This window comes from Otolemur garnettii, unplaced genomic scaffold, assembly GCF_000181295.1.
Source record: "Otolemur garnettii isolate 467f Iridium unplaced genomic scaffold, OtoGar3 scaffold00012, whole genome shotgun sequence".
In the NCBI taxonomy this organism is placed as follows: Eukaryota; Metazoa; Chordata; class Mammalia; order Primates; family Galagidae; genus Otolemur; species Otolemur garnettii.
In genome coordinates, this window is record NW_003852407.1 from 15,167,011 (window position 1) to 15,191,051 (window position 24,041).

At 42.8% G+C, this 24,041-nt stretch overlaps 1 protein-coding gene across 1 annotated transcript in view; it reads right to left on the reverse strand.

The window, feature by feature from the left end:
• Positions 1-24,041, reverse strand: part of FHOD3 (formin homology 2 domain containing 3) — a 468,593-nt gene that overhangs the window by 2,733 nt on the left and 441,819 nt on the right. Inside the window, exons 25-29 of the mRNA XM_012802005.1 lie at positions 23,251-23,441; positions 20,452-20,644; positions 16,760-16,783; positions 14,786-14,960; positions 7,900-8,061 (exon numbers count right to left, since the gene is read on the reverse strand). Of these exons, the coding sequence (XP_012657459.1) occupies positions 7,900-8,061; positions 14,786-14,960; positions 16,760-16,783; positions 20,452-20,644; positions 23,251-23,441 (745 nt within the window). The remainder of the gene's footprint in view (positions 1-7,899; positions 8,062-14,785; positions 14,961-16,759; positions 16,784-20,451; positions 20,645-23,250; positions 23,442-24,041) is intronic.

Below are 24,041 nucleotides of genomic sequence, written 5' to 3' on the forward strand. Positions count from 1 at the left end.
ATCAGACCTGGCCCTCCCCACCGCCCATTTCTGCTTGAATGCTCTGGCTGAATGGAAGCTGGTCTCCAGCCTTTCACATGTGACAGCCTCCTAAAGCTCAGAAGCCACTTAGCAGGGAAGAGAGTGGAAATGTCTGTCCCCACCTGTGTTGCAGCTCCACCGCAGACAGCATGGGCCATTCTGATGGTGGCAGCAGCTGCTCTGTGCCCCAAGCACTGGTGACAGCTCCCATGATGCTGAAGTGACAGCGGGGGGACCTGACAAAGGCACCTCTGCTGTCAACATGCAGCACAGAACTGTCTAGGGACTCAAGGGAAAACCATAAGTTCTTTTTTTCCTACTCAAAAAAAAATTTCATCTCACGAAGTGCTCTTTACTGAAATGAATCCGATCTGAGAACAATGGCATTGGTCTGTGTCTATGTGGATTGTTTTATTTCATCTTCACGGAAGCTCTACTGGGAAGATAAGGACAAGCTCTGTTGTTGTTTCCACTGTAAGTGAGCAAACGGCAGCTCAGAGAGATGGAGTCACTGCTACAAGGATACACAGTAAGCATTTGGGCCAGGATGGTGGGTCACAGCTGTCACTGGGAACAGCCATGTCCTGATACCTGGCAGGACATTTGTTTTCAAGGGAAAAGGTCTCACTCTGTCACCCAGGCTAGAGTACAGTGGTACAATCACGGCTCACTGCAACCTCAAACTCCTGGGCTCATGCCATCCTCAGTCTCCAAAGTAGCTGTGACTTAGGTGTGCATCACTATGCCCAGCTAGGTTTTATTGATATATATATATATATATATTTTTTTTATTAAGTCATAGCTGTGTACGTTAATACTATCATGGGGTATAGTGGGTTGTTTCTATATTCAATTTGTAATACTTTCATCCGACTGGTTAACATAGCCTTCATGTCATTTTCTTAGTTGTTGTGTAACCCAATTTTAGCCCAAGAATACAGGGGAAGGGGAAAGGGAGGGGAAGGAGGAGGATGGGTGGAGGGAGGGTGATTGGTGGGATCACGCCTATGATTTATCCTATAAGGGTACATGTGAATCTTACTAAACGTAGAATATTTTTTTTCTACAGGGCCGGGTCTCACTATGTTGCCCATACTGGTTTTGAGCTCCTGGCCTTAAATGACCCTCTTGCCTTGGCTTCCCAAAGTGCTGGGCTCACAGGCTGACAGGACATGCCCTGATAATCCTTCACAGCGATGGGCAGTGGACCAAGCTTTCTTTCCACATGCTGGAGATCGCTCTGTGCTCTTTCACCTTTGCATCACTGCCAGATGTTTTCTCTTCTTTTATCTTTCCACATAATGTCAAACATAATGTGAAAAAAAAAAAAGCTTTTTTATGTTTTAAAAATCCCTAAGATTCTAAAGATTGTCTGTTTTCTATCAAGTATACCAGGAGCACTGTATCTAGGATTAAACTATTGTCAGAACTTTAAGATGCTTTAAATGTTCATGTCTCGGTTAGGTGGTCACTGGCCCTACTGCTGTTCAACCCCGACCACTTACGTGCTCCTCATTCCGTCTGCTGAGTGGAGTCAGAATGGCAGGTCCAGTCATGCCCCTTTGGACTTTTTGGTACATGAAACCCTGTCCATTAAAAGTAGGGGTTTCCCAAACTGAGAAACATTCTAAAAAAATAACTGACCAGTCCATTTTAAGAGTGTCAAAGTCATCAAATGTCCCCACCCCCCAGATCAGAGGAGACTCAGGAGACATGATGGCTAAATGCACTGTGGGATTCTGAGTAGGATCTTGGAGACAAAAGAGGACCTTAGTGGCAACATTTGTGAAATGTGAAAAAAGCCTCTGTTCAGTTAATGGTACTGAATTGATGTTACTTTCTTAGTTTCTATCAGTCGTCCTATGGTTATGCAAGGCGTTAATATGAGGGAAAGCGGTGGGAAGGATACAGAGAGACTCTCTACACTGTTTCTACAATTTTTCTGTAAGTCTAAAATTCTTTCAAAATAAAAAAGTTAAAACAATGACACATGGGACTACAACAGCAAAAAAAGCAGAGGTTCCCAAAACTGGTTGACTTAAACTCAACTTCTGGGACTCACCCCAGACACACTGAACAAGAGTCTCTGGGAGAAGCCCACATGTGCACAGTGCCCTTCCCCGGGGATCAGCCAGCCAGCCAGCAACTTAAACCACTGCTATCTGAGATGTAGGGAAAAGCAGGACGCTCAGAAGATGATAGTTTTTGCAGTGACAGGGTTGAAATCTCCAAGTTCTGCCTAACCCAAAATGAAGTGCACTCATGCTGAGACTGCTCTCAGAAATAATCATGGCTTTGAGCACATATATAGGCACTGGTCTGGCCAGTGTCCTTGGCTTTGCAAAGGCCCTACCACACTTTCCTTCTGGAACTGTTGGCATCCAGTGCTCCTTAATAATCTCTCTGGTTCCTAGAAGAAAACTGAATGGAAAGCCATCAGTTAAGATGCAAAAGCTGACTGCTGCCTACAAGCATGGGGAGTGTGGAATTTGGCCTGGAAGGAAACAGACGTTCTCCCCACTGTTTTCTGGGGGAGCTCACCTAAACTTGGGAAAGTCTGCAGACAGGAAGGAAGGGTGGTTCAGGAACCCACAGATACTGGGCTTTCAGCAATATTTCAATTAAGGGTAGGTCAAAACTGCCTAACTTTTCAGGTTACGTCTAGCTCACTGTTTTCTACTGGAGCATCACAAAAATACCAAGTGCCTTGCTGACACCACAGACTTCGCCCTCATAGGTGCGAGCATCCCAGGGGTAAAAAAGGTAGAGATAGGCCTGGTCTACTTACTGCAGCCAGCAAGGTGAGGTAGACAGTGGGGCACGGGGAGGTGGTAATGACAACAGAGTGACAACAGGGGTCACGCAAGGCAGCCCCTAAGCACCTGTAGGCAGTTGTAAATTCTAACCAGCAACCAGTAACTATGGGCGATAGCAGGACAGAACCCTGGGATGGGGGAGGAAGGTGTGGGAACCCATCATAGGTGTTGCACTTAACCCCACAACTGCCCTCCATGTGCTCATTCCTGAGCATGGAAATAGATCCCTTTTGATATTGACAGCAAGGAGACAATGAAATACTGCAAACATCAGCTGGTAAGGTGCTTGGCACTTCCCTGAGACCATTCCGGGAACCCTCTGCTTCGCCCATAGAACAGCTCCTGGATGTAGGAAGGACAGATTCTTGGATTCCTCTTTTTACTGATACTCCCTCCTTTTGAACCTCTACTCTAGGCCAAATGGGTACCTGGCACTCAAACAGATTTGCTGGAGGACATAAAAGCCAGCCTCCTCTTTCAGTGTGCCAGTTTTGGAGGATGATTCATCTGAAAATGAAAGAACCAGAGAGCCATTCAATGCAGCAAAACACTTCAGAACGCTTCTTGCATCCATTCCTTAACCTGAAGGCTTCTATCTTATCCCCAACTTTCTGACTTGTTACGTCAGTGTCCTGGTTCTGGCCTGGCTTTACTCTGAAGTGAGGGATGTCCTTCAGTATACAGTGATTTCTCCACCTCAAATGAGACCTTTGGTTCTCTCCCAGTCTTGTTCTGTGTACCCTTCTGCCCTGTGTCCATGGGTGAGTCCCTCAGCTATCTTCATAGGAGGGTCAGTCTATCTTTAATGAGCTTTAAAAATCAGTAGGTCCCCACTGAAGAGCCATGCTAGAATCTAGAGGAGCACATGAGGTGAGCTGGGTCAACCATTTCACAAGCTGGAAATCACCTGGCAATTTGAAACATTTTACCTAATGAGACCCTGATTGGTACCAGCTGGAAGAGCCGCAGATCTGAACCACGGGCACCGGTAAATCCAGTAAGATGCCCTTGGCCTATTGCAACTGACTGCATAGTCCAGGCTTCAGAGGGATATTTGCCATGCATAGTCTGGGTCATCAGCATCTTACAGGAAAACAGACGTTTAGTTATCTCAGAGGTTCTCAAGTGGCTTGGCTTGAGGGCCGTAAATTGCAAGGTTAGGGGATAGATTGTTTAGTTTCCTGCAATATATCAACTATTATTGTCTTTAGCCAAATGAGTTATGGCCCAAGTATGTTGGTTATTCATTATCCACTTGCCTCAGTGCCACCATGAAACAATCAAATCAAATCCAGCACTTTTTGAGGGTGAGGCCCAAAGCACTAAACCTCACATCGATTTTGCAAATTGCTTTTTCTTATTCCTTTAACCTCTTGTAAAAAGCTGCAGTTTATTGTCCCTTTATAATAGATATCAAAGTCTAATGTCCCCCATCTTAAATTACTGTTGATAGCGCCATTACTAATAAATTAAACCTGTTACAGAAAAACACATGCTGTGCTGTATTTGTTATAGTAACTATGTCATGGGAAAAATGTGTTTGGCTAAATAAAAAGAATATGCGGCTGTTTTGCATAAAATTGAAATGGAAATGATACCACAGGAAATTATTTTATGTCAACCACACAAACAGGCAAAATATCTCTCCAGCCAGATTGAAGAGGAAAATTAACTGTGTTATTGTTCTCAGTGACATTATATGTCTTTCTAAGAATCTGGTCCTTTCTAGACCAGAGGGTATGGCCAATGCAAACACGTAATCTCTAGGAGGAGCACAGACCCTGAGCCTTCAGGGCTGGCCAGGCCAATGTCCCAAGTCCTGTCTTCTTTTCTGAGGTCCCTGGCCCAGAGCTTCCCACCCTAACCCAGGTGCCTCCCCTAGCCCTCCCCTTGGCCCACTTTTCTACAGGCTCTTCCCAGCTTCTCCCCATAGTGATTCCTGCACTGAGGCTGCCCACTGCAGGAAGCCCAGGCGTTAAGGGATGTAAGGCTCCTGCCATTTGGTTATCAGTTTACTGAAGTAACTAACAGGAAGTGAATAAAAAGTAACCACTGAGGATAATCTGCCTAAGACCTCAAAAAAGCCTCTAGAAGTCTCACTGAAAAATCTCTTTCAAAAGTATATTTCCTATCATGACATGATATGGACAAATCATTCATAAAAGAGACACAAATGGCAACAGGCTTAACGTCCCTAGAGTGGAGGAAAACATTTAAAACCAGGAGGAAATACTACTCCACCCACTTTAGGTAGGCAAAATGGAAGTGTTGTCTTGGCCTGGAGCAACTGAGATCCAGGTCTGAGATGGATTAGCCTCTCCCCTTTGCAGAAGAATTGGTCACCTCCGTTCCTCTTCTCATGTCCCAGGGCTGACCACTTTATTGTGAAGGAGAATCACTGGGGATCTCCCCATGGGACAGGGGCTATAAATCTGCATTTCTAGCAAACCTCCAGGAGATAAAACTACTGTCTGAGTTCCAACTTTTTTTTTTTTTTTTATTAACTCATAGCTGTGTACATTAATGCAATCATGGGGTACAATGTGCTGGTCAATTTGAAATATTTTCATCAAACTGGTTAACATAGCCTTCATAGCATTTTCTTAGTTATTATGTTAAGACATTTATATTCTACATCTAGTAAATTTCACATGTGCCCTTGTAAGATGCACCGTGTCCAACTTTAAGGAGCAAGTTCCTGGCCAAGTTCTTTCACAGGGGCACCAGGGGACAGGCAACAAACTCACAGCAGGACAGAGAAATAATAAAATATCAGAAGAAATAAATGTAAAAGTTTAGATATTCATTCTGCTAGAACCCACAAACACTTTTTTTTCTTTCTGAGACAGAGTCACTGGGTAGAGGGCTGTGTGCCATGGCATCATAGCTCACAGCAACCTCAAACTCTTGGGCTCAAGTGATCCTCTTGCCTCAGCTTCCCTAGTAGCTGGGACTATAGGTGCCTGCCACTATACCTGCCTAGTTTTTTTTATTTTTTATTTTTTTATTTTTAGTAGAGACAGGATCTCACTCTTGCTCAGACAGGTCTCGAACTTCTAAACTCAAGCAATCCACCTGCCTTGGCCTCCCAGAGTGCTAGGATTATAGGCATGAACCACTATGGCTAGACAAACATATTCTTGAAGATATAAAAGGCCAGTCTCCCTGAATAGCAAATTTACATTTAAAAATGGAGGGAATGTGGGGCAGGGCACACAGTGATGAGAGACCCTACCTCTGAACCCTCCGGGGCAGAGGTAGGGAACCAGACTGCAAGACCCCACTCCTGAGTCCCTGAAGTATTTGGCCTGGATACAGTCCAGATACCTGAAATTTAAAAATCTCTGCAGAACATTCTAACATACAGTCAGGGTTCAGAACCACAGCTCTAGAGCCTTGTTACACAAAGTGTGCACCAAGGGCCAGCAGCATCAACCTCATCTGGGGACTTGTCAGAAGCAGACTCTCAGGCTACCCATCTTTTATTTTTAATTTCTGATTAATATGAGGGTACAAATGATTAGGTTGCACTGTTCGCATTTGTTAGACAAAGTCCAGGTTATAGTTGAGCCCTTCATGCAGAAAGTGTGCCATATACCCCTGCACTGTGCCCATTAGGTGAGAGCAACTAATCTCTCTCCCTCCTCCCCTCTCCCCTTGTTCCTCCCCCTCCCCTCACTTCAGTTGTGTTTTTGTCTTATGAGGGTGTGTAGTTGTTCATCTACTGGCTTCACATTACTATTGAGTACCTTGGATGCTTGCTTTTCCATTCTTGTGATACTTTACTAAGTACAATGTTCTCCAATTCCATCCAGGTTAATACAAAAGACAGAAAGTTGCCACCTTTTTATGGCTGAATAGTATTCCATGGTATACATATAACACATTTAGTAATCCATTCCTGGGTTGATGGGCACTTGGGTTGATGCCACATCTTGACAGGCTACCCATGTTACTGAATGAGACAGAATCACATCTTCCCCCTCCCCATACCCAACCCAAATGTTATTTTTCCCTTCTGGAAACTAAAGCAGAGCCACTGGGTCCAACTATCCAGCCCACACTCCATCACCTCCTGAGTGAATCTCAAGTATGGAACAAGCTGGGGCCCTCTGAGCTTGAGTTTTCACTGAACTCCCTGTCTACCTGGAGTCAATTTTGAGAGACAGAACAGGGGAGGGCCACCATTCCTTATTCTCAGAGGCAAAGCTTTCGCAGAGTGACCTGGCAGTGGGCTGAAGCTTAGGGGCTGAGCACTCTTCTGAAACACCCCAGGCCATAGCTGATGCAGGCAAATGGCAAAAGACCCCCAGGATCCTGTTTCTGTATGGAGAATAGTTCCTGTGAGTAGGCATAGCACCAACCAGAGAGACAACTCTTCCCTGAGCCCAGAGGGCAGGAGTAGGCCACAGGCACAGACCAAAGGGATAATCATTCACTTTGATTGAGATGAATCCTCTACTTGGTGGCAAAAGGAAAAAACTGGCCAATGTAGGCTAACATTAATATTTTAAGCATTCTAATGACCATCACCTGCTACCCCTGGTTTTCACCTTCAACATGCTATAGCAGTGGTTCTCAACCTTCCTAATGCTGCAAGCCTTTAATACAGTTCCTATGGGTCGTGACCACAGGCTAAGAACCGCTGCTGTAAGCAACGGTGAACCCGAGTGGGGAACTGATCTCTAGCCCAGCAAGTGACCCCTGATGTGGGGTGAAGGGCAGAAATCCACCGTCCAGCAAAGCACCTGGAGCAGTACTTGACACTGGGCCCCACTTGCGACTGCCTTACACACCAGAGACATTTAAGGACCTTTTGAACCTTGCTGGGGACAGACTGTGACTCAAGATACCCTGGAAAGATGTGGCTATGGCTCCTCTCCTCCACAATGACCAATCTTGACAGTCAACTTCTGTTGACAAGTGCAGGTGGGCAGTCCAAGCAGCCAATGACAAGTGACCAGAGCTGGACTCTCAGTATCTATCTTTCCCAGGTCATACAAAACAGGAGGGCAAACGCCCACAGGGGTGAGTCCCTCACCACCTCCCCAAATGCACTCACGAGATTTCCGGTTGGCCCGGGACCGCTTCCTCTCTCTCGGCACCACTCGCTGACTGGGCACTTGGGTGGCTGACTTGACTATGCGGTCCATGATCTCATCGGCAGCATCATCTGTGATGTTAGGTGAGTCATCAGTTCCCATAGTCCAGGAACCAGTGGATCCTGAAAATTAAACCACCAGAGAGTACGATGTAATCAGAAAGAAGGAAAACTCAGATGAAAATATGTAGCATGATTCCTCCATGCAGCTGAGTTCCGGATCAGCTAGGATCAGAGCTAGTGATAGCTGTAGAGCACTACCCTGTCCCTGTTGCAGTAGGCACCACTGTCATCTATGGCCATAACCCTCTAGGCTCTGAACAAATCCACCTTATAACATAGCTGTGATCTTGTTCTCATTGCTATCCTCTCTACCCCTGGCTGTGCTATCTTCACCTGCTTCATGCTGTGGTCACCTGAGGGCAGCTGACCCACACCACACCCTGTGGCATGTCACTGATACCCACCAGTGCACATCTAGTAATGTAGAGAGACCCACTGAGGGGTCTACTGCGTCAGCTCTCTACTGAAGGACACATATGCCTAGTGAATGTCAACTAATCCTAACATCTCATTGAGTTAAGTAGAAACCAATGGAGTGTGTCTTTTAAAAACTATAATAGGATTACCTCCTTCAACTAGCAAAGGGGATGTTGACTGAAATTTTCCTTTGGTACATCTATCTGCTCCTTGACCAAAAAAATATATTTATAAATAATTACATGTTAAGACAGTCCAAATCTGGCATAAAAGTATCTGCCCACAGACAAGCAAGAAGAAAGCACTACCAAAACATGGCTTCCAAGTAAGGTTAAACAGTTGGAAATTATTGCTAATATATTTAGAACTATGCCTTAGAGGTAGATCAACTTCCTTGTGACATCTCTCCTATAAGATGGTGAATAGGTGTCCACAGAGGAAAGATGTGCAGTGTGTTCAAAGTTGTTAATTTCCACTATCGTTTTGTAATAAATGTACAATAACTCCAAAAGCCTATAGGTGAGAACTCTCAGAATCACTGCCTGTGAAACACAGGTACTCCCAGCCTCACCGAAGTACAGTTTAAGCTGAAGAATACTGAGCTTCTTCCAATTCAGAGAACAAAATGAAAATAGCAATGAACATTTTAAATTTTGAATTCTCCCATACTAATGTTATTTTTAGGTTTTGGTGCTTGCAACTACCTGATTAGTAATAAACGAAGAAAGAAAAAACTGGATCTGGAGGGAAGTGGTTGGGAAGAGTGAACCACAGTTCGGTAGACTGCTGTTTTTATAAACACATGTGCGTGTAGTTGAAATGTCATGCAAATAAGTAACACGCTAAAATGCAGTCATAATTTCTGCTAGTAAAATTTACACAACTGGATTTAAGACATAAATAATTCACTTTGCCAAAGAAGTGCTGATACTCCAGGTGCTCCACCACCTGCGTGAGACTTGTAGCCATAGGACAATGACATTTTCAAATGACATGGGGTTTTTTGTTATTTAGTTTTGAAAATTTGTTTTGCTTATTTTTTATTCTTTCTGCTAGTCTCAAAATGAGAGGCCGCAGGTTGCCTTAATTTTTGAGGCTATTCTGCTATGAATGTGGCTGAACCAGCCTCAAGTGCCTGTCTTATCCACCTGTTCCCACCCCTGATGACAAAAATTTTGCCTTATAGATTTTTATGGGCTTGGCTTTTACATTCTATATTTGCAGACTTCATTAGCACATGCACTCACTTTAATTTAAAAAAAAATTTTTAAGTACAAGGAGAGGCAATTAACACCCATTAGACTCATAGCCACCAGGCCACCAGGGCACGCTGGGTTCTGTCATCACTCTGTGCCCCATTTCCTTGTGCTGGATCCTCAGCACCACTTTACATGAGGGGATATTTTTTCCCTCCACAGGGTTGTTATTTTAACAAAGGAGGTGTTTAAGACCTAAAGGAGGCCATAATTTTGAAAGGAGGGCCTTACGAAACCATTCTCTATAACCCTGTGACTACTATGGCCCTCCCATTTGCCAATGCACTCTCCCTTTGTTGTTATTACTGTTAACAGATAAAAGAAATGGATAATTTTATTTATTGCCTTTCCTTGGGGTTAGTGTGGTTCTTAAAAACCTCCATCTTGGAACTCTGAAAACGCTGTCACGTTTGGGTTCCCAGTGGCAGGTTGGGAAGTTTGTTTTTTTTTTTTTTTTTTTTTTAATGGGAACATACTTACAGCACTGGGACATACAGGACAGTAAGTTGTACTTTTTCTGCTTATACCCAAGGGATAAGTGGACCACAGTTCAGTAATCTACTTGTATCAGAAGACAAACTTTCTAGCCAAAACCTTACAAAACAGGTTCTTCTGAGAAATGAATGTTTGCAATTGTTGCTGAATGTTTCTGCATTCTCAGGAGAGTCTAGGAGTTCCAGTTGGAGGTAAAGGACCTCACAGTGTCACACTTCCAGACCGGGACTCTGCAGAGCCTCTGAACAACGGGCCCCCTCAGAGCACAGTGATCAGTAGCGCAATTCAATTGTGTTTTACTCAGCAATTTCCTATTTTCCCTTTTAGCTAGTGACTTACAATTCTGTGTCTTATCTTGAAATGTCACACTAACCTTTCAAAACACACAAAGCTCAATCAATTGTATTTGCTCATAATACATTTTCAGTGCAGTGGGCCAGAAAGAAAGTCATCACCTGATCTTCCCCCCTGAGAATTATGGACACTTTCCCATCTCACACATTCCTGGGGATCTGCTGTCAATGTATTATGTCAGGAGATACCCCTTATGTCAGGAAAAGGGGTAACCTACCATAGGGTCCACGACCACCAGACTCACTTTTGTGATGATTTCATTCCCTCATGACCTCACTCCTGGTTCTACTTTTTAATCTCTTCTCCTCTTAGTTACTGTCCCAATCCCTGATTACCATTTATTTCCATTCTTCTTGGCCATCTACATACTCCTCTTCCAGGAGCTATTGCAGCCATAAGGAGAATTCTGCAGACACATTCTATGCACCCAAGGGGCCATCTGACTCATCAGTCTCCCTAGTGGTAGCAAGGTCTTTGAGCTGTACTAGAAGGGATAAAGCACTCTAGACCATGATTGCACTATACCACTTTTACTTCATTTCTTGAAAATGGAAACTGAAGTTTGGGTAAACAGGAACACTGTAATTTATTTTTTCTCTTCTCTTCCTTAATGTAAGGAAACAGTCTATAAGAAAGATACACCAAAATATGATGTTTTAATGCAAAAAAAAAATTGTCTTCCTTTTTGAAATATAATTTCCCTAAGGATATACCTCTAGGTTAGAAGATTTTTCCTTTGACAGGTTAAGATATCATTCTTTCTTTTGGCTTCCATAGTTCCTGTTGAAAAGTGAGCCATTATCTTTAACAGTCTACTGTAGAGAGTAATGTATCCTTCCTATCTGTCTTAAAGCTTTTGTTTTTATCTTTAGATTTTAGTAGTTTTAGTAGTTTTTTAGTTTTTAATATTTCTTTATATTTATTCTGTTGGATTTGCAAAGTTTCTTAAATATGCAGGTTGTCACCCATCCTCAGTTTGGGGAAATTGTCGGCCATCATCCCTACTTCTTTGCTTCTTACCTATTTGCTTCTTACTTCCCATTGCTTCTTACCTATCTCCTTATGGTACTCCAATTACACATGTTAGACTATTTGACTGTGTCCCACATATCCCTTGCATTTTATTCTATTCTTTCCTTCCCCCCCCCCCAATCAGGCTTCAATTTGTATAGTTTCTATTAACCTGAATCACGAATCCTCTCTTTTGCCAGGACCAACTGCTGTTCAACCCATTCAGTGAGCTCCTTCATATATTTTATTTTGTAGTTTTAGAATGTCCCTTTGATTCTTTTTTATAATTCCTATTCTTTACTAGAATGATGTACCTTTTAATGCATTTTCTATGTTTTCCTTTAGTTTTTATTTTTAACATTTATAATGATCATTTCAAGTTCTTGGCTATACATTTCATCATCTAGATCACTTATCTAGAGTCTGCTATTTATCTGTTTTTCCTCTTGTTATACTTCCACGCTTTTCCCTTTGCTCATACAGTTTAACCACACACTGACTATAATACAAGAATGTAAAAACTGAACTCTATTATTTTCCTCCAAAGAGTATTCTTCCATCCCTCTGCTAATAGATATGGTGAGGAACTGAGCTGGGTGGAGGCCAGATAGCAGTTTTATTTCTATTTTATTATTTTATTTTATTTTTTGAGACACAGTCTCACTCCATCACCCTGAGTAGAGTGCTGTGGTGTCACAGCTCACAGCGACCTTAAACTACTCCTGGGCTCAAGTGGGTTCATTACTGAGTATCTGTGATATGTGATGTAACTCACAAACCAGCTTACCTGACACACTCCTTTTTACTGACTGTTCAAATGTAGTTACCGCAAGCACCCTCTTTCACACTCCTTACCTTAGCCTCCTAAGTAGCTGCGACTACAGGCACCTGCCACAACACCTAGCTAATTTTTCTATTTTTGATAGAGATAGGGCCTCACTCTTACTCAGGCTAGTCTCAAACTTCCGAGCTCAAGTGATCCACCTGCCTCAGCTTTCCACAGTGCTAGGATTACAGGCGTGAGCTCTCAGCCCAGATTGCAACTTTAGTTAAGACTCAATCCACCTGTCTTTTCAAATCTCTTAGGCTAAGATCTATGAGTATTTGTTGAAGGTGGTCACTTTAACTTGTCTTTGTTTCCTTAATATTTCAACACCATGGATTTCTTTCAGCTTCTCTAGACCAGCACCTCCCTCTGAATGCACCCCCTGCCCCCATGCTGTACTTAGCAAATGTCTCATGCAGAAAACCATCTGCATTTGGGGCTCTTCTCAAGCCCAATCTCTTATCTCACATGGATATTGCAATTTCTGCTGGTTACTCTTTGCCATTAGAGTCACCTGACCATGGTAAACCCAATCCTCAGCCTGTACCCAGATTTGGCAAATGCTCCTATCTTTCTAGGCTCAGCTCACCTAGAATTCTAGTTTGTCTAACTCTCTTTTCTTTCATAGTCCTCCAAACCTTTTTAAAAGAAAGACATTATAACCTCTCTCTCTCTCTCTCTTACTTCTAGCTGTAGCACAAGTGGTGCCCTGCCTCATCCTACCACGTGCCAGTGATAGAAGTCTCTGTGCAGATGGGAGACTACGGAGAAACTAAACAGCCTGCCTTCCCAATCCCTTTCATCAGCCAGAGAAAACAACCCCGTATTGGACAAAGGCAAGGGCATTTTTTTCTCTTTGTCATTTCTAGTCAGGAACAGATGTCTATTTCCTTTTAACAGTGGTACAACCTGTTTATGATCTATTACTGGCACCCCCAAAACCTTGGCTTTTACCCCAGACATCAGGTGAGGGTCTTGAGCCCCTGTACCTCGGTAGAGGCACTTGAGTCCCTCAGGAACCAACCATGGAGTTTCTCCAAGTGCCTGCAAGCTGTATTCTAGAACCCTAAGGTTTTTGTGGGATTCAGGAGTACAGCAGCACTTCAGTGTTGTTTATCCATTAGTGACTGGTTTTCCTGCTTCAAGTGAGTGCAGAGTTACTGACTCTGGTTCCCTTCTCTTCTTAGTGTTGGACTTTGGTGCTTACTTGTAAATAGGACTTTTTACTTGGATATACAGCCAGGAATATGCTAGTCATATGCTCCCGTGTGAATGTTCACTCATGCCTGGGAAGATGCCTGGGGTGCCGCATCATTCCTTCATTACTGAGTTTCTGCAATATGTGATGTAACTCACAAACCAGCTTACCTGATACGTTCCATTTTACTTACTGTTCAAATGTACTTACCGCGAGCACTCTCTTTCACACTTCTAAGCATCCCAGTTGGGACAAAATTATATGGGTTTTTCCTAGCTGCATGCATAGGGTAGCTAAGCAAACACCAAGAGGAGGAAGGCTATTTTCAGCAGCTGATTCTCTTTGAAGTTTAACATCCCTTAAAGCGTCTAAATTGGGTTCTCCCAAAGTGGTTTCAGGAGGTAAGTGGGGACTACATGGGCAAAGGAGAGGACATTCTGAGAAACAGGGGACTCAGGCTCACAGAGGCTGCTCCAAAAGGGTGGTAACAACAATATGGGGATGAGGGAAAGCCAAGTTTGGGAGGTAGGACCAGATAACAGGGACCTCGCACAACAGCATCAGTAGTGCAGGCTTTACCTTGCAGGCAGAGAGGAAACTCCGGAGAGACAACATGGTATTATCAGCAAGCAAATAGTCTCAGTATAAAATGCTAATACCTCCCATTTATGAAACAGATCTGAAAACTCTATCTTTACCATTTTGAAACTTTAGTTCTACCTCTGCCTCTAAGGATATGAATAAGGCACAAAGAGATGGTGCTCTGGAGTTAGCACACTTTTCCTGTACGGTAAGTTGTAGGTCCTGTGGGTCCTACATCCATCACATCGGCTCAACACCGCTGCTCTAAGTGCAGGGCAGCCATGGCGGATACACAAAGGAATCCACATGGCTGAGTTCCAATAGAACTCTATTTATACACATAGGCGGCAGTCGGGATTTGGCTTAGAGGCTGCAGTTTGCCAACCCTTGTTTTAACCCAAGAGGCACCAACCACAGTAAGAATACCTCTGTGCAAAGCAAGGTGTACTTTTGAGACGAAGCTACTGAATTGAAGGTGGGTCACCGAGGCTTTAGTGCAGGAAGGTGTGGGGTGAGGGTGGTGCTGAAAGTCCTGTGGAGCAGACACCCTTAGCAGCCACTGAATGTACCCTGCTGTGGGGACTGGACTCCTCAGGGGTGGCCAAGCTGAGAAGACAAGATGAGCCCCGTGTGGCCAGGAATTACCTCGGCTTGCTCTGCTGCGAATGCGGACGCCCAGCACCGGGGTGGCATCCTCCACGGCAGGGGAGGAGGTTTTCAGCACAGCCTTCATATTCTCGTGCTCGGCGGCGTCCTCCGCGTAGCTCAGACCCTGCGGCTGGCTTGGTGGTGCCGGAGAGCTGCCAGAGAACTTGCCCGACTGCAAAACCAAATGCAAGTTAGGACTGGAGGGAGACTCCCCAAGAAGCTGACTTGAGCTTGTACAATGTTTAGTTAATGAAAACTTCCCTCTGTCTCCTACGAGTTATGGCAGTTACTAAGCTTGTCAATTGATAACAACATCTGTGTCTACAGAAAGATTATCACAAAAGCCACCAGCCAGCCACCCCCTGTAGTGGGCCTCTTGAATTCCCTCAGTGGATTCCTGCAAGGGGCAACAGAGATCACTCTGGGAAGAGCTGAAAAATCAAGGTTGTCTTGAATGCCAAAGTCCTGATATGAGAATTAAAATATGCCTTGTTTATCAATTGTCTTAAGCTTTATGTTTTTTATTTAGTACCAGAAAGCAGTTATATTTTTCTAAAATATCACTCATGATGAGAGAATTACCAAAGTGGGATTCAGTCAGTCACAGAATCATACCATGTTAAGAGTGGGGAAGGATTCTTCTACTTCTAATCCCACCTCACTTTAAAGAAAAAGAAACTGAGGCCCTCCAAGAATAAGTGGCTTGCCAAAGGCTCCAGGAGGGTTAGTGTCAGAGCCCAGAATGGAACACAAAAATTCATACTGAGACTGAATTAGGGAACACTCACTATTCTTGGTTATGTCAATAACATAGTTGTTTTAATAAGCATTACAAACACATGACAACTTTCTCTAATTCTAACTGAACAAAAAGTCAAGACATATATGTTTTATTTTTTATGTTTTGAGGCAGAGCCTTATTTTGTTACCCTTGGTAGAGTGCTAGTGGCATCATAGCTCACAGCAACCTCAAACTCTTGGGCTCAAGTGATTCTCTTGCCTCAGCCCGCAAACAGCTGAGACTACAGGCACCCACCACAACACCCGACTAGTTTTTCTATTTTTAGTAGAGATGGGGACTCGCTCTCACTCAGGCTGGTCTTGAACTTCTGAGCTCAAGCGATCCACCTGCCTTGGCCTCCTAGAGTGCTAGGATTATAGGCGTGAGCCACTGCACCTGGCTGGCACATATGTTTTAAAAGACATATGCTAGTACACTGTATATACACCATGCCAAACATCTGGATGGAGTACAAGAAGTCAGATTTGCGAAGCAGCTCTGCATATTCCTGGCTTCTTTTAATCCAGTGTCTCAGTCGTGCCAAAAGGGTCAGGGATTTGTACCATTACTGCTCCCTTCCCATTTCTCAGGGCCAGTCAGGCCCAGCTTGGTTTCTGGCTCTTGCTTCTGCACCCAGGGCTGAGGAGAAGCCCAGGCCATCCCATCACTGCACATACACACACTGACCCACAGGTCCCACAGACACCATTCAAGGAAATGGGCACACTTCAGAGGCTGCCCATGGGCTGGTGGCAGAGGCTCTGGTCTGGCTTTTGGCCACTGCCCCCCTTCCTCTTGATTTGAGGACTCTTTATATGGTTATTCTAGAGACCAGTTCTCATAGTTGAGTTGCCAAAGGGCTCAGACAAGGGAATGAAATGGAAATTCCTTGTCTGCATTTCCAACAGCAGGAAGGGACCCACTGAAGCTGCCACTCATGACAGGGCTGCTGACCAGCCTGGGCTCTGGGACAGCTTGGAAAGGGTAGGTAACCCTTCAGTTCCAGGCACACATCACATGACAAGAGCTCATCACATGGTTAATGATCACACAAAAACCAACCAGAAAATGTCCATGCATGGTTTAAAGCACTGAATGGTGCTGACACTTCATGCTGGTTATGTTAGATTAGACTACAGAGCACATGGGAAAGTAAATGTGGCATTTTTCATGTATATGAACAGTCATACCTCAACTTCATCCTCGTCATCAGTCTACCCAACAGGACACGACAGGACAGGACGGAAAAGACAGAAGGGATTCATAGAAAGCACAGAAGTCAGCAAAGATGAGGTCATCTCAATGTCACATCAAATTCCAAATAAAGAAATTGGCCACCACGAGCCAGGGACACCCTCTTGGGTTGGGAGCCACTGGACCCTGCCCTCCCACCCTTGTCTGGACATTCCCTTTGTGAATTCCAACACCAGCCCTGAGCAGGATCAGGAAGGATGTTCAGAGCTTCAGGCCAACCTCCTGGGGTGGCCTGTGAGGCCAACAATCAGCTCACCTGGCTCCTTGATCACGACCAACCTCACTCCCAGCTCTGAGTCCTACTGTTGGCTGTGAGAGCCTCAGTATGTGCACTGGCCTGTTTGCTTGGCTCTGCCCATCAGCTATGGCCCCTCATCATGAGCACTGGATCCCTTCCCAGTGGCAGGTCCAGGCTACTGTTAATCCTTCCACATACCAGCCGGACAAGCTGAACAACTGCCCAAGCAGGATGTTTCGTGTCATTCCCTCCTCAGAGAACTGAGGAGATAACTGAGTTCCTTTTGAAATTTCACTCGTCTCTCATGGTGGCCACCTGAACTCTCTGTACTTCTAATAAATTTTATCACTAGATCACTTCTAAAAAATTAAGTTGAGGGTGAAAAGTCATGTAAATCTCTTGATTTTAAATTAAGCACACCTTCATTTTAAGTGTTTCCCCTGAGGTTATAGGCCATGCCAGCAAATATAACACAAGGTTTTTTAAAGTGAAAGAAAGGCATTGTGAAGCAAAAGGCAAGAGATAAGAATCCTGGTCTACCACTATATATATATTTTTTATCTTAAAGCCTATTTATTTAATTGGGATGACTGGCATTTCTTCCAACAATTCACACACATGTGCAAGGCATCACATATATAAAATCTCCAGTCATCTTCAGCATCCCTGAAAGTAACCATCATTCTCTTTGTATAGAAGATGCTGGCATTGATAGAGGTTAAGGCCCAGAATTACAGGTGCCCTCCAAAGTAGGAGCCCTGGGATGTACCAGCCCGAATTCTCACAGTTCACATCTGGAGGAGACAACAGCAGAAAGGCCACAAGTTGCCTTGTGTTGCCTTGTCTGTGTCACCATTTGGTCTAGAATCAGTTTTGAATATGAAGATGAGAAATTAGTTTCTCGCTGGCCCTTACCTGGGAGACTCTAGATTGTGAGAAAGGAAGCCTTCTGCAAACCCAGAAGCAGGGAGAGAGAGAAGGGAGGGGCACTTAGGAGCCAATGGGCGAGGGGTCTTCAGATTTCACCCCCAGACTTCTCATCTCTGTTTAGTTGCTACCACCTGAGTCCTCACTTTATTCAGCACCTATGTTAAAAGTGACTTTATACAATTTTCTCTACAATCTCTTTTAGCTCCAATATCAAGAGGCTCCATGATTCTAAATCTATTGGCTGGTTTTGTTTTCAGTGGTTTAAGTTGTGTATGTGTATATGAAATTTTTTAGGTAGGATGTGTGACATCCTTGGGATATAAGTTTGTCTTTAATTATATTCACATCTCCCTGGATATACAGTGCTGGGCACATAACTGACTTTAATCACGGAGAAGTGGGAAAACGCGAGGTTTCATCCACTTCACCCTAAGTAACGATATCCCAATCGTCCAACAGAGGGCAATCTTCCTGCGTGAACGATGCCCCCTTTGACAACTAAAAACGGGATAGTCTGAGAATGAATCCCAAAGAAGCCTGTTCTGTCCAGATTTTAAGGAGAATTTATGTATTTTTGAATCAAACTCAAGATGCATTCACCTCTGTTTATAATTGGAAAAGCTGAATGTTTTCAGAGAAGGACATAATTTAAAAATTAGTGGGATCTATAAAAAAACTCAAGAATTTAGCAAAAAATTCTGATGTGTTTTCCTAACTATAAGCATATTTGGCTTGTATTTTTCACCCTCCAATGTGTCTCATTTTCACAAAAATAAGTGATCCCTTTTTTAAAAACTTTAAAAATACTACTTTGGGACTGAAATATGGGCTAGAGTTTGCCTAAGCGGGTTTAATCTGCTTCCTGAGCTGCTGTCCTCCAGGAGGCTAAAGATCCTCCTGAGCCCAGATCCCAGGAAAGGAGACAGCAGGCTCTCATCTGATGGCAATGGCACTCAGAGCTGCCAGGGCACTACTGAAAGAGCTCCTTCCGCAGAAAAATGACCTGAGAATTCCCAAAAGTTCCAGAAAATGCCAAGGAAATAAGGAACTTAGGTGGAGGTGGATAGAAAGGGGATTAATTCTGGTTCTCAGAATTGCCCTAAAATTACAACATTTCTAAGTTAATGCACCCATGCTTCCATGTGAAGGTGAGACTCCTCAGGAACATGGGCCCTTAGACAGCAGTGACCAAGTGCTCTCTGTTTTGCCTACAATGTGATCCCATACCCAGGCACGGAAGGCAGGCTCAGTGAGGTCTTCTTAATTGATTTTCTTTCCTCCCCAAAGAAATCTGCCTGACTGAGTTCATCTGAGGCTTGCAACCCCTTAGATGATGGCACCCTCTATGGCTTAATCTTTTCCTCGTTCTAGTCCCTATACCATGGGGACCCACATGCTGCTCAAATACACACACAGATGGGAGAAGTTCGTGGTGCCAAATCACGAAAATAATCGCATTGAGAGTCCTTCAACAGGTTCCAAATATGACCTGTCAGTTTCAAAAAAGATGACTTCATTCTCCCTGAGTCTGCTCAAGAAAGAATAAATAATGAGTAATAAAAGAGAATTTCCAGAAAATGTCTACCTTTTGCCTGGAACTGACCTTATGGCTCATTGGTAATGAATATGTGAGATACCAACCTAGACTTCATATTTCACCCAGGCACAGCAAAAACAGCCACCTGCATTGTGTATCTTTGCTGGTCTCGGGCCCCTATCTTCATGCTTCCCTTCACAGCCCACTTATTGAATGCCCACTGTACCCACAGCCTAGTGGCTTGGGGCTGAGTTGGGAGATAAGGGAGAAGAGCCCAGGAATAGGAGAGACATGTAAGTTTGCAGGGCAACCCCAAGGTGCTATAGGGAAACTCCTACAGGATTCACTGTCCCCTGGGATATCTTTCTACACTGCTATTCTGTGATTCAAGGGACTGCCAAGAGCCCATCAGATTATATCCCTGTGCAATCACATCAATTTCCCTATTCAGATGCCCCAAATAGGTGGTCCACGTGTCAGCTTATTAGTTATATAGCATTGTTTTGATGATTAAAATCCTGAATCAATTCCCAAATCAGTATATCTGTCTTTCTGTGATAAGCACCATTATCTTTTACATTTGCCTTCTCTTCTTCCAATTTTTACCCCTATCAGAGGTCGAAATGGAATCAAGCATTTAATGTCACACAACACACCAAAATGGGTTACAGGTTCCTCCTTCAGCCATGAGTTCTTAACTCTACATATCCTAGGCGCTTGTTATATAGGAGGTTCTCACAAAACAGTGGAGGTTCTCACAAAACAGTGGAGGTTCTCACAAAACACTGAGAGCATTTTTTAAAAGAGAGATTTCATGCATTAAAAAAAAAAAAAAGGCCAGCTTCCAAACTGTGGGGAGGATTTATGATTGATCTTACTTCACAAATAAATGACATAAAAGAGATTGATTTTATGAAACTTACATCAGTGATCATCTTCCCTCTGGTCTTATTTCTCTCTCGGTGATTGGCCCGTTTCTGTTTCTGCTGTAAAACCCTTTCCCTGGTGGTGCGATACTCTAGCGCAAATTCACTGATGATCCTGCAGAACTTGTTGATGTTCACTTCCCGGATCGCGTACGGCGGATGGCCCATGAAGAGCAAAAAGGAGTGGAATCTGCAAGGAAAAAATAGTAAGACATTGTTCTTCATTCTTGGGCCTTTGAGTTTCAAGAGTTTTCTCAAGTAAAAACACGAGCAGAAGTCAAGTTCAGCTCACTGTCTCACTGACTGAGGCTGTATCTGGGTGCTGGAATTTTAGAAAATTACTTTTTTGGGAGGGGAAGGGAGAGGAGATGGAGGGGTGAGGGTGATTGGAGGGATCACCTCTATGGTTTATCTTACAAGGATACAAGTGAATCTTTCTAAAAGCAGAATATAAACGTCTTAACACAATAACTAAGAAAATGACATAAAGGCTATGTTAACCAGTTTGATGAAAATATTTCAAATTGTATATGAAAACACCACACTGTACCCCATGATTGCATTAATGTACACAGCTATCATTTAATAATAAAAAAAAGAATAGAACTAAACAAAAGAAAGAAAGAAAAAAGAAAGAAAATTACTTTTTTGTTTTGATCATCTATGCTTTAATATTTTCCTAAAATGTATATGTGAAACTTTTGTAAGTAAAATTTTAAGGAAGTTTCTAAAGGACTGAATAAGGAAACGTAGCTTAGAAATACTTTTAATACTTGGAATGGACGTGAACACATCACAAATGACAAGTTCATCGATAGCTTGTAAAGAGATGCGGAAAGTTTTCTGCGTAAACATTTTGAAACATTTTCTTGCAATGTGTCATAAATCTTAATTAAATTAGGAAACACCAAATTAACAGGACAAAATAAATGTACTTTGGCTATTTAGTTTGTAAATAAAAATTAGTAGATACAATTTAAAAATTTTGTAAAATAAATTAAAAGAGCAAACAAATGCCCAATTTTAAGTTATCAGGAAATGAGGGTGAAGACAGCAGGAAAAAAAGGAAAATCTTTCTGTAGAACAAACAATATTGTACAAATTATGACACTATTTGCAGACAACACTTTTCGTTTTGACCACTGTAATCTGTACTGTTTGATCATGGGTATTTTTTTAAATGAGGAACATTGGCTTATTCTCTTCATAAAGAATAAAAAAGTAAAGCATATGGCTCATCTTTAAAGGGGGCTAACATGCAAAAGAAGAAAACTGGATCCCTGTCTCTCACTGTGTACAAAAAACCAACTGAAGATGAAATAAAGACTTGACTGTAAGACCTGAAACCATTAAAATACTTGAAGAAAACCATTCTTCTGGATGTTGGTCTAGGCATAGAATTCATGACTAAGACCTCAAAAGCACAGGCAATAAGGACAGATAGACCAATTAAACTATGAAGTTTCAGCACCACAAAAGAAACAAACAGAGTGAACAGACAACCTGCAGAATGGGAGAAAATATTTGTACATTTTAAATCCAATAGAGAACTAATATCCAGAGTTCACAAAAAACTCAACCACCAAAAAACCCACATAACCCCATTAAAAAGTGGGCTACTACACATTTTTCAAAAGACAACATACAAATGACCAATGAGCATACAGAAACATGTCTAACATCACCAATTATCAGAGAAGTGCACCTTAGAACCACACTGAAATATCTTACACCAATCAGAAAGCTGTTATTAAAAGACGAAAAATAAGAGTTGTGGACGAGGATGTGCCTCTTCTACACTGTTGATGGGAATAAATAAGTGTAACCTCTACGGAAAATAGGATTGAGATTTCTCAGAAAACTGAAAGTACAATCCAGCAATCCCATCACTGGCTATGTACCCAAAGGAAAAGAAATCAATATATAAAAAAGATACTACATTCTTGTGCTTACTGCAGCACTATTCACATGAGCAAAGAAATGGGATCAACCCACATGTCTGTCAACAGAAGACTGGATAGAGAACATGTGGTGTATAAACACAATGAAATACTAGTCAGCCACAAAAAAGAAAAAAATCGTATCTTTCCCAGCAACATAGATGGAACTGGAGGCCATCATGTTAAGTGAAAGAACTCAGAAACAGAAAGTTAAATATTACGTACTCTCACTTATAACTGGCAGCTAAATAATTTGTGCACATGGAAGCAGAATGAAGGACAATGGAAGCAGAATGATGGACAGAGGTGGGTGATTGACGGGAGATCCCTCAGTGGGGACAATGGTCATTGCTTCAGTGATTGATGCACTAAAGGCCCCGATTTCATCACAATGCAACATATCAATGTAGCAAAGCTGTACTCATATCCCACAAATAAAAAATAAATAAGTTCTCCCAGGGCCAACTGTAGGTAAAGGGGGAACTTTCCTAAAATATAGAGCTGCTTTACAAGGGAGTGAACTCTCTGCAGGTGAAATTGTTCAAGCAGATGTAGAGGTGCAGGATTCGATGGGCCAGAGATCTTAAGGATATAATTCCTAATCAAGTAGTTTTTCTTAATCAAATTATCTTTGAGATTCCTCCCAACTTCAAGATTCAATGACATTGTATTATTACATGTGTAAGAAGAAACAATTGTCCATGGAACTGTCAAACATCCATATTATTGCTGCATTTGCTGTGCCCCAGTAATGTAAAAGAAAATTTCTGTAAATTTAACCTTCAGATCTTGGTTTGCAGAATACTCTAAACTTTCCATGTTACTGACATCTCTGTAAGTTCCTTGATCCACTTACCTGTTAATTATTCTTCTATGGACAATCTTCAAAATTATAATTCGTTCAGCACAGTCTTTTAGGAACTCTGACATCCGTTGTTTTAAAACCGGTTTCATTTCATGTTTTGCAATTGCCTTAAGGTGATCCCAGGAAGCTTTGCATCTTCTCTCCATCTGACATAAATTATCCTGAAGTTGATCAAAGTCAACCTGAAAATCAGAGAGAGAACACTGCAAATGCACTGGAACAGCCGGACACCAACCTGAACTGGGAGACCCAGCTGCCTCCGGGAAGATCAAACATCAAAACCTAATTTGCATCTTCCAATACAAACACATTTACAGCCCCCAAATCATTCACATGTGCATGTGTCATTATCTCGACATCAAATTATTTAATGATAAAACTGTTCTCCAAATGAACCCAATACATATGTCACCTTTTTGTTTTTGCCATATTTGGAAATACATCATAGGAAAGTCTCTGGGAACTAGAAATTAAAACATGATCTCAAAGAACCCCAGTACAAGATGAACCGAGCAAATGTCTCCAAATTTTTCAGAGTATGCTTGTCCTTCAGAGACGGTATCTCACCGAAGGTTGAGAAATGTACTCCAGTCGTACAAGGACAGCTCTGCCATGCTGGTGGACCGGCTAGCTAATGGGCAGCAGCTTCTCCATGATGAGACCTTTTATCATTTGTGTGACTAATTAGCTTTTTCATCTACCCACTTCTTCATTCACCCAACACACACACAGACCAGTATACACCAGCCCCTAAGCCAGGCACAGAAAACATAAACACAGAT